This window comes from Entelurus aequoreus, linkage group LG10, assembly GCF_033978785.1.
Source record: "Entelurus aequoreus isolate RoL-2023_Sb linkage group LG10, RoL_Eaeq_v1.1, whole genome shotgun sequence".
Taxonomy (NCBI): domain Eukaryota; kingdom Metazoa; phylum Chordata; class Actinopteri; order Syngnathiformes; family Syngnathidae; genus Entelurus; species Entelurus aequoreus.
The window spans coordinates 39,454,479-39,471,972 of NC_084740.1; the positions used below are offsets into that span (position 1 = coordinate 39,454,479).

Consider the following 17,494-nt stretch of genomic DNA (forward strand, 5'->3'; position numbering starts at 1 on the left):
TGAAGTGCATCTAAGGCGATCAAAGGGGGTCTGAAGGCGTGGTCTGAAGGCGTCTACGGGGGTCAAAGGGGGTATGAAGGCGTCTAAGGGGGTCAAAGGGGATCTTAAGGAGTTAAAGGGGGTCAGAAGTGCATCTAAGGCGATCAAAGGGGGTCTGAAGGCGTCTAAGGGGGTCAAAGGGGGTCTGAAGGCGTCCAAGGGGGTCAAAGGGGATCTTAAGGTGTCTAAGGGGGTCAAATGGGGTCTGAAGGCATCTAAGGGGGTCAAAGGGGATCTTAAGGAGTTAAAGGGGGTCTGAAGTGCATCTAAGGTGATCAAAGGGGGTCTGAAGGCGTCTAAGGGGGTCAAAGGGGGTCTGAAGGCGTCTAAGGGGGTCAAAGGGGATCTTAAGGTGTCTAAGGGGGTCAAATGGGGTCTGAAGGCATCTAAGGGGATCAAAGGGGATCTTAAGGAGTTAAAGGGGGTCTGAAGTGCATATAAGGCGATCAAAGGGGGTCTGAAGGCGTCTAAGGGGGTCAAAGGGGATCTTAAGGGCTCAAAGGGGGTCAGAAGGTGTCGAACGGCATCAAAGGGCAACTAAGGGGTTTAAAGGGCGTCAAAAGGGATGAAAGGAGGTATAAGGGGGTCAAAGGGCATATGAAGGGGTCAAAGGGGTCCAAATGTTCTGTGCTTACCTGGTCGGGTGTTGTTGTTTTTTGTCAGGCTGAGGAGATGATAAACGAAATCCGTGCCGCATTCAAACATGCTTTGGATCGACTCAACTGGATGGATGACAACACCAGACAAGCTGCTAAAGACAAGGCACACACACACACACACACACACACACACACACACACACACACACACACACACACACACACACACACACACACACACACACACGCACCCACACACAGACACACACAGACACAGACACACACAAAAGTAAGCAGTGTTGACAGGTGTGTGTTCATTGTGTCATCAGGCCGACTCTATTTACGACATGATCGGCTTCCCAGAATTTATAATGGACCCCAAAGAACTGGACGACGTTTATGACGGGGTGAGTGACATCCTGTCATGTGTGACGGGGTGAGTGACATCCTGTCATGTGTGACGGGGTGAGTGACATCCTGTCATGTGTGACGGGGTGAGTGACATCCTGTCAAGGTGTGACGGGGTGAGTGACATTCTGTCATGTGTGACGGGGTGAGTGACATCCTGTCATGTGTGACGGGGTGAGTGACATCCTGTCATGTGTGACGGGGTGAGTGAAGTCCTGTCAAGGTGTGACGGGGTGAGTGACATTCTGTCATGTGTGACGGGGTGAGTGACATCCTGTCATGTGTGACGGGGTGAGTCACACCCTGTCATGTGTGACGGGGTGAGTGACATCCTGTCACGTGTGACGGGGTGAGTGACATCCTGTCATGTGTGACGGGTGAGTGACATCCTGTCATGTGTGACGGGGTGAGTGACATCCTGTCATGTGTGACGGGGTGAGTGACGTGTGTGACGGGGTGAGTGACATCCTGTCATGTGTGACGGGGTGAGTGACATGTGTGACGGGGTGAGTGACATCCTGTCATGTGTGACGGGGTGAGTGACATCCTGTCATGTGTGACGGGTGAGTGACATCCTGTCATGTGTGACGGGGTGAGTGACATCCTGTCATGTGTGACAGGGTGAGTGACATCCTGTCATGTGTGACGGGTGAGTGACATCCTGTCATGTGTGATGGGGTGAGTGACATCCTGTCATGTGTGACGGGGTGAGTGACATCCTGTCATGTGTGACGGGGTGAGTGACATGTGTGACGGGGTGAGTGACATCCTGTCATATGTGACGGGGTGAGTGACATGTGTGACGGGGTGAGTGACATCCTGTCATGTGTGACGGGGTGAGTGACATGTGTGACGGGGTGAGTGACATCCTGTCATGTGTGACGGGGTGAGTGACATCCTGTCATGTGTGACGGGGTGAGTGACATCCTGTCATGTGTGACGGGGTGAGTGACATCCTGTCATGTGTGACAGGGTGAGTGACATGTGTGACGGGGTGAGTGACATCCTGTCATATGTGACGGGGTGAGTGACATGTGTGACGGGGTGAGTGACATCCTGTCATGTGTGACGGGGTGAGTGACATGTGTGACGAGGTGAGTGACATCCTGTCATATGTGACGGGGTGAGTGACATGTGTGACGGGGTGAGTGACATCCTGTCATGTGTGACGGGGTGAGTGACATGTGTGACGGGGTGAGTGACATGTGTGACGGGGTGAGGGACATGTGTGACGGGGTGAGTGACATGTGTGACGGGGTGAGGGACATCCTGTCATGTGTGACGGGGTGAGTGACATGTGTGACGGGGTGAGTGACATGTGTGACGGGGTGAGGGACATCCTGTCATGTGTGACGGGGTGAGTGACATCCTGTCATGTGTGACAGGATGAGTGACATCCTGTCATGTGTGACAGGGTGAGTGACATCCTGTCATGTGACCACAGAGAGACGGAAGACATGTTTTCTTTTTTCTTCTGTGTTCCAGTACGACGTGTCAGATGACAGTTTCTTCCTGAACATGCTCAACTTTTACAACTTCTCCTCACGTGTCATGGCCGACCAACTGAGGAAGACTCCCAACAAAGACCAGTGAGAACACACAATGCTACACACACTACAGACACTACTACACACTACTACACTACAACCCACTACAGCACTTCAACATACTACTACACTACAACACACTACTACACTACAACACACTACTACACTACAATCCACTACAGCACTTCAACATACTACTACACTACAACACACTACTACACTACAACACACTACTACACTACAATCCACTACTACACTACAACACACTACTACACTACAACACACTACTACACTACAATCCACTACTACACTACAATCCACTACTACACTAAATAACACTACTACACTACAACACACTACTACACTACAACACACTACTACACTACAATCCACTACTACACTACAACACACTACTACACTACAACACACTACTACACTACAATCCACTACTACACTACAATCCACTACTACACTAAATAACACTACTACACTACAACACACTACTACACTACAACACACTACTACACTACAATCCACTACTACACTACAATCCACTACTACACTACAACACACTACTACACTACAACAGACAACTACACTACAACACACTACTACACTACAACACACTACTACACTACAACACACTACTACACTACAATCCACTACTACACTACAATCCACTACTACACTAAATAACACTACTACACTACAACACACTACTACACTACAACACACTACTACACTACAATCCACTACTACACTACAACACACTACTACACTACAATCCACTACTACACTACAATCCACTACTACACTACAACACACTACTACACTACAACACACTACTACACTACAACAGACAACTACACTACAACACACTACTACACTACAACACACTACTACACTACAACAGACAACTACACTACAACACACTACTACACTACAATCCACTACTACCCTAAATAACACTACTACACTACAACACACTACTACACTACAACACACTACTACACTACAACAGACAACTACACTACAACACACTACTACACTAAAATCCACTACTACACTACAACACACTACTACACTACAACACACTACTACACTACAATCCACTACTACACTACAACACACTACTACACTACAACACACTACTACACTACAATCCACTACTACACTACAACACACTACTACACTACAACACACTACTACACTACAACACACTACTACACTACAATCCACTACTACACTACAATCCACTACTACACTACAACACACTACTACACTACAATCCACTACTACACTACAACACACTACTACACTACAACACACTACTACACTACAACACACTACTACACTACAATCCACTACTACACTACAACACACTACTACACTACAACACACTACTACACTACAATCCACTACTACACTACAACACACTACTACACTACAATCCACTACTACACTACAATCCACTACTACACTAAATAACACTACTACACTACAACACAATACTACACTACAATCCACTACTACACTACAATCCACTACTACACTAAATAACACTACTACACTAAATAACACTACTACACTACAACACACTACTACACTACAACAGACAACTACACTACAACGGACAACTACACTACAACACACTACTACACTACAACACACTACTACATTACAACACACTACTACACTACAATCCACTACTACACTACAATCCACTACTACACTAAATAACACTACTACACTACAACACAATACTACACTACAACACACTACTACACTACAATCCACTACTACACTACAATCCACTACTACACTAAATAACACTACTACACTAAATAACACTACTACACTACAACACACTACTACACTACAACACACTACTACACCAAATAACAATACTACACTACAATCCACTACTACACTACAATCCACTACTACACTACAATCCACTACTACACTACAACACAATACTACACTACAACACACTACTACACTACAATCCACTACTACACTACAATCCACTACTACACTAAATAACACTACTACACTAAATAACACTACTACACTACAACACACTACTACACTACAACACACTACTACACCAAATAACAATACTACACTACAATCCACTACTACACTACAATCCACTACTACACTACAATCCACTACTACACTAAATAACACTACTACACTACAACGGCGTGGCGAAGTTGGTAGAGTGGCCGTGCCAGCAATCGGAGGGTTCCTGGTTCGATTCCCACCTTCTACCAACCTAGTCACGTCCGTTGTGTCCTTGAGCAAGACACTTCACCCTTGCTCGTGATGGCTGCTGGTTAGCGCCTTGCATGGCAGCTCCCGCCATCAGTGTGTGAATGTGTGTGTGAATGGGTGAATGTGGAAATACTGTCAAAGCGCTTTGAGTACCTTGAAGGTAGAAAAGCGCTATACAAGTATAACCCATTTATCATTTACAACACACTACTACACTACAACACACTACTACACTACAATCCACTACTACACTACAACACACTACTACACTACAACACACTACTACACTACAATCCGCTACTACACTAAATAACACTACTACACTACAACACACTACTACACTACAACACACTTCTACACTACAATCCACTACTACACTACAACACACTACTACACTATAACACACTACTACACTACAACACACTACTACACTATAACACACTACTACACTATAACACACTACTACACTATAACACACTACTACACTACAACACACTACTACACTACAATCCACTACTACACTACAACACACTACTACACTATAACACACTACTACACTACAACACACTACTACACTACAACACACTACTACACTACAATCCACTACTACACTACAACACACTACTACACTATAACACACTACTACACTACAACACACTACTACACTACAATCCACTACTACACTACAACACACTACCACACACTACTACACTACAACACACTACTACACTACAATCCACTACTACACTACAATCCACTACTACACTAAATAACACTACTACACTACAACACACTACTACACTACAATCCACTACTACACTACAATCCACTACTACACTACAACACACTACTACACTACAACAGACAACTACACTACAACACACTACTACACTACAACACACTACTACACTACAACACACTACTACACTACAATCCACTACTACACTACAACACACTACTACACTACAACACACTACTACACTACGACACACTACTACACTACAATCCACTACTACACTACAATCCACTACTACACTACAACACACTACTACACTACAATCTACTACTACACTAAATAACACTACTACACTACAACACACTACTACACTACAACACACTACTACACTACAACACACTACTACACTACAACAGACAACTACACTACAACACACTACTACATTACAACACACTACTACACTACAATCCACTACTACACTACAATCCACTGCTACACTAAATAACACTACTACACTACAACACACTACTACACTACAACACACTACTACACTAAATAACAATACTACACTACAATCCACTACTACACTGAATAACACTACTACACTACAACACACTACTACACTACAACACACTACTACACTACAACACACTACTACACTACAATCCACTACTACACTACAACACACTACTACACTATAACACACTACTACACTATAACACACTACTACACTATAACACACTACTACACTATAACACACTACTACACTACTACACTATAACACACTACTACACTACAACACACTACTACACTATAACACACTACTACACTACAACACACTACTACACTACAACACACTACTACACTACAATCCGCTACTACACTAAATAACACTACTACACTACAACACACTACTACACACTACTACACTACAATCCACGATTACACTACAACACACTACTACACTATAACACACTACTACACCACAACACACTACTACACTACAATCCGCTACTACACTAAATAACACTACTACACTACAACACACTACTACACTACAACACACTACTACACTACAATCCACGACTACACTACAACACACTACTACACTATAACACACTACTACACTACAACACACTACTACACTATAACACACTACTACACTATAACACACTACTACACTACAACACACTACTACACTACAATCCGCTACTACACTAAATAACACTACTACACTACAACACACTACTACACTACAACACACTTCTACACTACAATCCACTACTACACTACAACACACTACTACACTATAACACACTACTACACTACAACACACTACTACACTATAACACACTACTACACTATAACACACTACTACACTACAACACACTACTACACTACAATCCACTACTACACTACAACACACTACTACACTATAACACACTACTACACTACAACACACTACTACACTACAACACACTACTACACTACAATCCACTACTACACTACAACACACTACTACACTATAACACACTACTACACTACAACACACTACTACACTACAATCCACTACTACACTACAACACACTACTACACTACAACACACTACTACACTACAATCCACTACTACACTACAATCCACTACTACACTAAATAACACTACTACACTACAACACACTACTACACTACAATCCACTACTACACTACAATCCACTACTACACTACAACACACTACTACACTACAACAGACAACTACACTACAACACACTACTACACTACAATCCACTACTACACTACAATCCACTACTACACTAAATAACACTACTACACTACAACACACTACTACACTACAATCCACTACTGCACTACAACACACTACTACACTACAATCCACTACTACACTACAATCCACTACTACACTATAACACACTACTACACTATAACACACTACTACACTACAACACACTACTACACTACAATCCGCTACTACACTAAATAACACTACTACACTACAACACACTACTACACTACAACACACTTCTACACTACAATCCACTACTACACTACAACACACTACTACACTATAACACACTACTACACTACAACACACTACTACACTATAACACACTACTACACTATAACACACTACTACACTACAACACACTACTACACTACAATCCACTACTACACTACAACACACTACTACACTATAACACACTACTACACTACAACACACTACTACACTACAACACACTACTACACTACAATCCACTACTACACTACAACACACTACTACACTATAACACACTACTACACTACAACACACTACTACACTACAATCCACTACTACACTACAACACACTACAACACACTACTACACTACAACACACTACTACACTACAATCCACTACTACACTACAATCCACTACTACACTAAATAACACTACTACACTACAACACACTACTACACTACAATCCACTACTACACTACAATCCACTACTACACTACAACACACTACTACACTACAACAGACAACTACACTACAACACACTACTACACTACAACACACTACTACACTACAATCCACTACTACACTACAATCCACTACTACACTAAATAACACTACTACACTACAACACACTACTACACTACAACACACTACTACACTACAATCCACTACTGCACTACAACACACTACTACACTACAATCCACTACTACACTACAATCCACTACTACACTACAACACACTACTACACTACAACACACTACTACACTACAACAGACAAGTACACTACAACACACTACTACACTACAACACACTACTATACTACAACAGACAACTACACTACAACACACTACTACACTACAATCCACTACTACACTAAATAACACTACTACACTACAACACACTACAACACTACAACACACTACTACACTACAACAGACAACTACACTACAACACACTACTACACTACAATCCACTACTACACTACAACACACTACTACACTACAACACACTACTACACTACAATCCACTACTACACTACAACACACTACTACACTACAACACACTACTACACTACAATCCACTACTACACTACAACACACTACTACACTACAACACACTACTACACTACAATCCACTACTACACTACAATCCACTACTACACTACAACACACTACTGCACTACAACACACTACTACACTACAATCCACTACTACACTACAACACACTACTACACTACAACACACTACTACACTACAATCCACTACTACACTACAATCCACTACTACACTACAACACACTACTACACTACAATCCACTACTACACTACAACACACTACTACACTAAATGACAATACTACACTACAATCCACTACTACACTACAATCCACTACTACACTACAATCCACTACTACACTAAATAACACTACTACACTACAACACACTACTACACTACAACACACTACTACACTACAATCCACTACTACACTACAACACACTACTACACTACAATCCACTACTACACTACAACACACTACTACACTACAACACACTACTACACTACAACAGACAACTACACTACAACACACTACTACACTACAATCCACTACTACACTACAATCCACTACTACACTAAATAACACTACTACACTACAACACAATACCACACTACAACACACTACTACACTACAATCCACTACTACACTACAATCTACTACTACACTAAATAACACTGCTACACTAAATAACACTACTACACTACAACACACTACTACACTACAACACACTACTACACTAAATAACAATACTACACTACAATCCACTACTACACTACAACACACTACTACACTACAACACACTACTACACTACAACACACTACTACACTACAACACACTACTACACTATAACACACTACTACACTACAACACACTACTACACTATAACACACTACTACACTATAACACACTACTACACTATAACACACTACTACACTACAACACACTACTACACTATAACACACTACTACACTACAACACACTACTACACTACAACACACTACTACACTACAATCCACTACTACACTACAACACACTACTACACTATAACACACTACTACACTACAACACACTACTACACTATAACACACTAATACACTACAACACACTACTACACTACAACACACTACAACACACTACTACACTACAACACACTACTACACTACAATCCGCTACTACACTAAATAACACTACTACACTACAACACACTACTACACTACAATCCACTACTACACTACAATCCACTACTACACTACAACACACTACTACACTATAACACACTACTACACTATAACACACTACTACACTATAACACACTACTACACTACAACACACTACTACACTACAATCCACTACTACACTACAACACACTACTACACTATAACACACTACTACACTACAACACACTACTACACTACCACACACTACTACACTACAATCCACTACTACATTACAACACACTACTACACTACAATCCACTCCTACACTAAATAACACTACTACACTACAACACAATACTACACTACAACACACTACTACACTACAATCCACTACTACACTACAATCCACTACTACACTAAATAACACTACTACACTAAATAACACTACTACACTACAACACACTACTACACTACAACACACTACTACACTAAATAACAATACTACACTACAATCCACTACTACACTACAATCCACTACTACACTAAATAACACTACTACACTACAACACACTACAACACACTACTACACTACAATCCACTACTACACTAAATAACACTACTACACTACAACACACTACTACACTACAACACACTACTACACTACAATCCACTACTACACTACAACACACTACTACACTACAATCCACTACTACACTACAACACACTACTACACTATAACACACTACTACACTACAACACACTACTACACTACAATACACTACTACACTACAACACACTACTACACTACAATCCACTACTACACTAAATAACACTACTACACTACAACACAATACTACACTACAACACACTACTACACTACAATCCACTACTACACTACAATCCACTACTACACTAAATAACACTACTACACTAAATAACACTACTACACTACAACACACTACTACACTACAACACACTACTACACTACAATCCACTACTACACTACAATCCACTACTACACTAAATAACACTACTACACTACAACACACTACTACACTACAACACACTACTACACTACAATCCACTACTACACTAAATAACACTACTACACTACAACACACTACTACACTACAATCCACTACTACACTACAACACACTACTACACTACAATCCACTACTACACTACAACACACTACTACACTATAACACACTACTACACTACAACACACTACTACACTACAACACACTACTACACTACAATACACTACTACACTACAACACACTACTACACTACAATCCACTACTACACTACAACACACTGCTACACTATAACACACTACTACACTACAACACACTACTACACTACAACACACTACTACACTAAATAACAATACTACACTACAATCCACTACTACACTAAATAACACTACTACACTACAACACACTACTACACTACAACACACTACTACACTACAACACACTACTACACTACAATCCACTACTACACTAAATAACACTACTACACTACAACACACTACTACACTACAACACACTACTACACTACAACACACTACTACACTACAATCCACTACTACACTACAACACACTACTACACTATAACACACTACTACACTACAATCCACTACTACACTACAACACACTACTACACTACAACACACTACAACACACTACTACACTACAATCCACTACTACACTACAACACACTACTACACTACAACACACTACTACATTACAATACTTTCAACACACTACTATACTACAAAACACTCAACACACTACTACACTACAACACACTACTACACTACAACCCACTACTACACTACAATCCACTACTACACTACAACACACTACTACATTACAACACACTCAACACACTACTATACTACAAAACACTCAACACACTACTACACACTACTACACCACAACACACTACTATACTACAACACACTACTATACTACAAAACACTCAACACACTACTATACAACAACACACTATTACACACTACTACACTACTATCGGAGAAGCTTACCGCTCTGCAAGGCCAAATGATTATTTGAGAGCCAGAATGAAGAATTAGACCAGGCCTATCCATTGGAATGTTTGCCCGCCCCAACCAAAACAATCCTTACCTACAACTGGGCTCCCTTAGCAAGTGGTCTTGGCAAGGCCGTGCTGGGAACATCCCAGCGAGACCAGCGCGACTAAAGACGCTCTGAAACCCTCTCCGCCTTCTTGGAGAACACCTGGGATGTTGTCTCTGTTGGCGTACGCCGAGCAGAGTGACCTCCGGGCTTATGGACAAAACAGGCACCCTTGGACCGCTACTACACTGACACAGGCAACTTTATACTGCTTGTCTACTTTTGGAGAACAGGCGACACACAGTAGACATCAAACCACTGAAGCTTGTCTTCTCCTCTCCTTGTCTCCTCCCGCCTGGCGCCAGGTGGAGCATGACTCCGCCCACAGTCAACGCCTACTACATGCCCACCAAGAACGGCATCGTCTTCCCAGCCGGGATTCTTCAAGCTCCGTTCTACGCCCGAGATCACCCCAAGTCAGTTTGTCTCTTTTTCCTACCCCTGAAGTCTTTGAAGTCGTTACCATTGGAGATGTCCGATAATGGCTTTTATGCCGATATCCGATATTGTCCAACTCTTAATTACCGATTCCGATATCAACTGATATACAGTCGTGGAATTAACACATTATTATGCCTAATTTTGTTGTGATGCCCCGCTGGATGCATCAAACAATGTAACAAGGTTTTCAAAATAAATCAACTCAAGTTATGGAAAAAAATGCCAACATGGCACTGCCATATTTATTATTGAAGTCACAAAGTGCATTATTTGTTTTAACATGCCTCAAAACAGCAGCTTAGAATTTGGAACATGCTCTCCCTGAGAGAGCATGAGGAGGTTGAGGTGGGCGGGGTTGACTTGGGGGGTGGAGGGGGGCGGCAGTAGTGGGGGGTGTATACTGTAGCGTCCCGGAAGAGTTTGTGCTGTCCGTTGTGTTTATGTTGTGTTACGGTGCGGATGTTCTCCCGAAATGTGTTTGTCATTCTTGTTTGGTGTGGGTTGACAGTGTGGGCGCATATTTGTAACAGTGTTCAAGTTGTTTATACGTCCACCCTCAGTGTGACCTGTATGGCTGTTGACCAAGTATGCTTGCATTCACTTGTGTGTGTGAAAAGCCGTAGATATTATGTGATTGTGCCGGCACGCAAAGGCAGTGCCTTTTAAGGCACGCCCCCAATATTGTTGTTGGGGTGAAAATCGAGAGAAATTCGGGAAAATGGTTGCCCCGGGAGATTTTCGGGAGGGGAACTGAAATTCGGGAGTCTCCCGGGAAAATGGTGAGGGTTGGCAAGTATGACTGGGAGACGCATCTGCTGTGTACTTCTCCCTACGTCCGTGTACCACTCCGTACAGCGGCGTTTTAAAAAGTCATACATTTTACTTTTTGAAACCGATACCGATAATTTCCGATATTAAATTTTAAAGCATTTATCGGCCGATAATATCGGACATCTCTAGTTACCATGCCTCGTTTCGGCGAAGTCCGGTTCGCGGACCGGTGCTCCATTTGTGCACTGTTTTGTGTGTCTTTGCTGCAGGGCGTTGAACTTCGGGGGCATCGGGGTGGTCATGGGCCACGAGCTAACGCACGCCTTCGACGACCAAGGTGAGTGCGGGACAGGGACCGGGCCCGGGGCCGGGGGGGGGGCAAAGACCGGAGACAAAACGAGCGACACTCTGAACTTGGGCGCAGGTCGCGAGTACGACAAGGAGGGCAACCTGAAGCCGTGGTGGCGGAACTCTTCCGTGGACGCCTTCCGGCAAAAGACGGAGTGCATGGTGGACCAGTACAACAGCTACACGGTCAACGGCGAGCATGTCAACGGGAAACAGACGCTGGGGGAGAACATCGCCGACAACGGAGGCCTGAAGGCCGCCTACAACGTTAGTGACCTGGACTCGCCGCGCGGAGACGCGAAAACACCGCGCACGGGGGCGCGGGGACGATGAAACCGGAACTACACAAAGATGTCTTTGCTAATCACAATCAGGGGCGGCCCGTGGCATGAGCACACCACACGGTTATTTGGGGCCAAGGTTTAAAGATTTTCGTTTGTTAGATATGGCATAATAAAACAGTTTTTATCAAATTAGGTTTGTTAAAGTTAAAGTACCAATGATTGTCACACACACACTAGGTGTGGTGAAATTATTCTCTGCATTTGCCCCGTCACCCTTGATTACCCCCTGGGAGGTGAGGGGAGCAGTGAGCAGCAGCAGTGGCCACGACCGGGAATCATTTTGGTGATTTAACCCCCAATTCCAACCCTTGATGCTGAGTGCCAAGCAGGGAGGTAATGGCTCCCATTTTTTATAGTCTTTGGTATGACTCGGCCAGGGTTTGAACTCACAACCTTGTCAGCTAGCAATTAGTGCACAAGTTGCCAGCTGGAAATTAGCATGCTATTAGTCAGCCAGCAATTAACGCACCAGTTGTCGGCTAACAATTAGGGTGCTAGTTGTCAGTTAGCAATTAGGGTGCTAGTTGTCAGTTGTCAGTTAGCAATTAGCGAGAGAGTTATTAGCTAGTGAGTATCGGAATAGTAATGGTAATAATAATGGTAATAAAAATTACATAATAATAATAATAATGACGATAATAATAATGATAGTAATAATGACAATAACAATGATAATAATAATGATAAAAATAATAATGATAACAATGACAATAATAATGATGATGATAATAAAGACAATAATAGTATTAATATTCATAATGATGATAATAATAATAATAATGATGATAATAATAAAGACATCCATCCATCCATCCATCTTCTTCCGCTTATCCGAGGTCGGGTCGCGGCGGCAGCAGCCTAAGCAGGGAAGCCCAGATTTTCCTCTCCCCAGCCACTTCGTCCAGCTCCTCCCGGGGGATCCCGAGGCGTTCCCAGGCCAGCCGGGAGACATAGTCTTCCCAACGTGTCCTGGGTCTTCCCCGTGGCCTCCTACCGGTTGGACGTGCCCTAAACACCTCCCGAGGGAGGCGTTCGGGTGGCATCCTGACCAGATGCCCGAATATATGATGATAATAATAACAATGATAATAATAATAATAATGATCAAAATAATAATAACTGACAATAATGATGATGATAATAATGAAGACAATAATAGTATTAACATTAATAATGATGATAATATTCATAATGATGATAATAATAATAATAATAATGATGATAATAATAAAGACATTGATAGTAATAATATTAAAAATTATGATAATAATAATGATGATGATGACAATAATAATCACAATAATAATGATGATGTAATAATGATTATGATAATAAAGACAATTATAGTAATAATATTATAAATGATGATAATGATGATGATAATAATGATGATAATAATAAAGACAATAATAGTAATAATAATAATGATACTAATAATGACAATAATAATGATGATAATAATAACAATGATAATAATAATGATCAAAATAATAATGATAATAATAATGACAATAATAATGATGATGATAATAATAAAGACAATAATAGTATTAACATTAATTATAATAATAATAATAATAATGCTGATGATAATAATAATGATGATAATAATAAAGACATTGATAGTAATAATATTAAAAATTATGATAATAATAATGATGATAATAATGACAATAATAATGATGATGTAATAATGATTATAATAATAAAGACAATGATAGTAATATTAAATATTATGATAATAATAATGATGATGATGATGATAATAAAGACAATGATAGTAATAATATTAAAAATTATGATAATAATAATAATAATGATGATCCTGCGATGAGGTGGCGACTTGTGCAGGGTGTACCCCGCCTTCCGCCCGATTGTAGCTGAGATAGGCTCCAGCGCCCCCCGCGATCCCAAAAGGGAATAAGCGGTAGAAAATGGATGGATGGATGATAATAATAATGATGATAATAATAAAGACAATAATAGTAATATTAAAAATGATGATAATAATAATAATAATGCTGATAATATTAAAAATGACAATAATATTAATGAGCCACAAATAAAATTATATTGTGTGCCTGATCTGAGTGAAGAGTTGTTTGTCTGCAGGCCTACCAGATGTGGGTCCACAAGAACGGAGACGAGAAGAGACTCCCTGCTGTCAACCTGACCAACGACCAGCTCTTCTTCGTTGGTTTTGCTCAGGTGAGGACCAGGACACGTTGTTTACCGGAGAAAGTCTCTGGGGCGTGACCAAGGACCCGCTCTGTTTACCAGGTGTGGTGCTCGGTTCGAACGCCGGAGAGCGCTCACGAGGGCTTGGTGACGGACCCCCACAGCCCGCCTCGCTACCGCGTCATCGGCACGCTCACCAACTCTCCGGACTTCAGCCGCCATTTTAACTGCCCCTCTGGCACGCCCATGAACACCGGCAGGCGCTGCGAGGTGTGGTAGGCGCGCCTGCCGGCGTGGCTTGGTCTGTTCGTGAGCGTGGCGCTTGAATTAAAAGGGGATGCAGATTAGTCTTAACGAGGTGTTAATGAAGCGGCTACGGTATTTACTTCCTGTCTGGGAACAAGATGGACGCGGTGGACGTCACCTCTTCGGACTGATGAAGATGACGATGAAAATTTCATACTTTCATGTAACTCTCTTCCTGATGACGTCACTGTGATGATGGAAATATGAACTCTTACAATCTGAGTCCCGGCTCCGCTCCTGTGTCACTCGCCAGCAGAGGTGCTCTACAGGCCACCCCGAGTACTGCAGGCTCCGGAAATACCTGGTAGACTTTTTTTTAATCAAATTTTTTAGTTTTCAATTTGTCCACAATTTTTAAATCTTTATTGCAGTGTAGTTTAGAAATGACAGTGTCAAAACATGAATAATTAATATAAATAATTAGCACTTAAGATTAGCGATATACCTTTGTATACCTATACACCTTTACTGTATATACCTTTATATACATATATACTTATATATATACACATATACTGTATATACCTTTATTTAACTATATATATATATATATATATATATATATATATATATATATATATATATATATATATATATATATATATGTATGTATGTATGTATGTATGTATGTATATATATATGTATATATATATATACATATATATATTTATATACATATATACTGTATATATATATGTATATATATATATATATATACTGTATATATATTTATATACATATATACCTATGAGTCTCCAAGTCCAAAGAAGAACCAGGAGAAGATGCAGAACTACTGTATGTCACAGTCAGGCCAGCAGAGGGCGCTGTTTATAGGACACTTGTCATAAACTGTGTCCTGTGGGTGTGTCCCTCACTCGCACACGACCAACCCTTCCACATTAAGAAGGCCCAATCAGAAATAGGTGGGCGGGGCCTGTGTTAGTAAGCAGGCTGGGTCCACTGCTGAAGTCTTAACAGCTGTTATCTCACCTGAAGACATGTCCACCTGAGGATTAGTCCACTTCCGGACCGGTCCGCCTGAGAACTGGTCCCACCCGAATCCTCGTCCGGTGAGCGGTGAGTCGGTACTTTTGATGTGATCAAGGTGATT

General features: G+C 41.4%; 2 protein-coding genes across 3 annotated transcripts in view; both read left to right on the forward strand.

The window, feature by feature from the left end:
• Positions 1 to 17,461, forward strand: part of ece2b (endothelin converting enzyme 2b) — a 52,711-nt gene extending 35,250 nt beyond the window's left edge. Inside the window, exons 12-20 of one of the 2 annotated variants that reach the window (XR_009827499.1) lie at positions 703 to 801; positions 968 to 1,045; positions 2,532 to 2,635; positions 12,301 to 12,411; positions 13,477 to 13,544; positions 13,632 to 13,822; positions 16,012 to 16,107; positions 16,180 to 16,687; positions 17,380 to 17,461. Coding sequence is in view for 1 of the 2 variants with exons in the window: in XM_062060836.1 (XP_061916820.1) it covers positions 703 to 801; positions 968 to 1,045; positions 2,532 to 2,635; positions 12,301 to 12,411; positions 13,477 to 13,544; positions 13,632 to 13,822; positions 16,012 to 16,107; positions 16,180 to 16,356 (924 nt within the window). In the remaining variant the exon portion in view is untranslated. Of the gene's footprint in view, positions 1 to 702; positions 802 to 967; positions 1,046 to 2,531; positions 2,636 to 12,300; positions 12,412 to 13,476; positions 13,545 to 13,631; positions 13,823 to 16,011; positions 16,108 to 16,179; positions 16,862 to 17,379 lie in introns of those variants that run through there. The other variant, XM_062060836.1, reaches the window with a different exon arrangement.
• ano7 (anoctamin 7) overlaps positions 17,149 to 17,494 on the forward strand; it is a 47,123-nt gene continuing 46,777 nt past the window's right edge. Inside the window, exon 1 of the mRNA XM_062060834.1 lies at positions 17,149 to 17,460. The gene's annotated coding sequence lies outside the window, so the exon portion shown is untranslated. The remainder of the gene's footprint in view (positions 17,461 to 17,494) is intronic.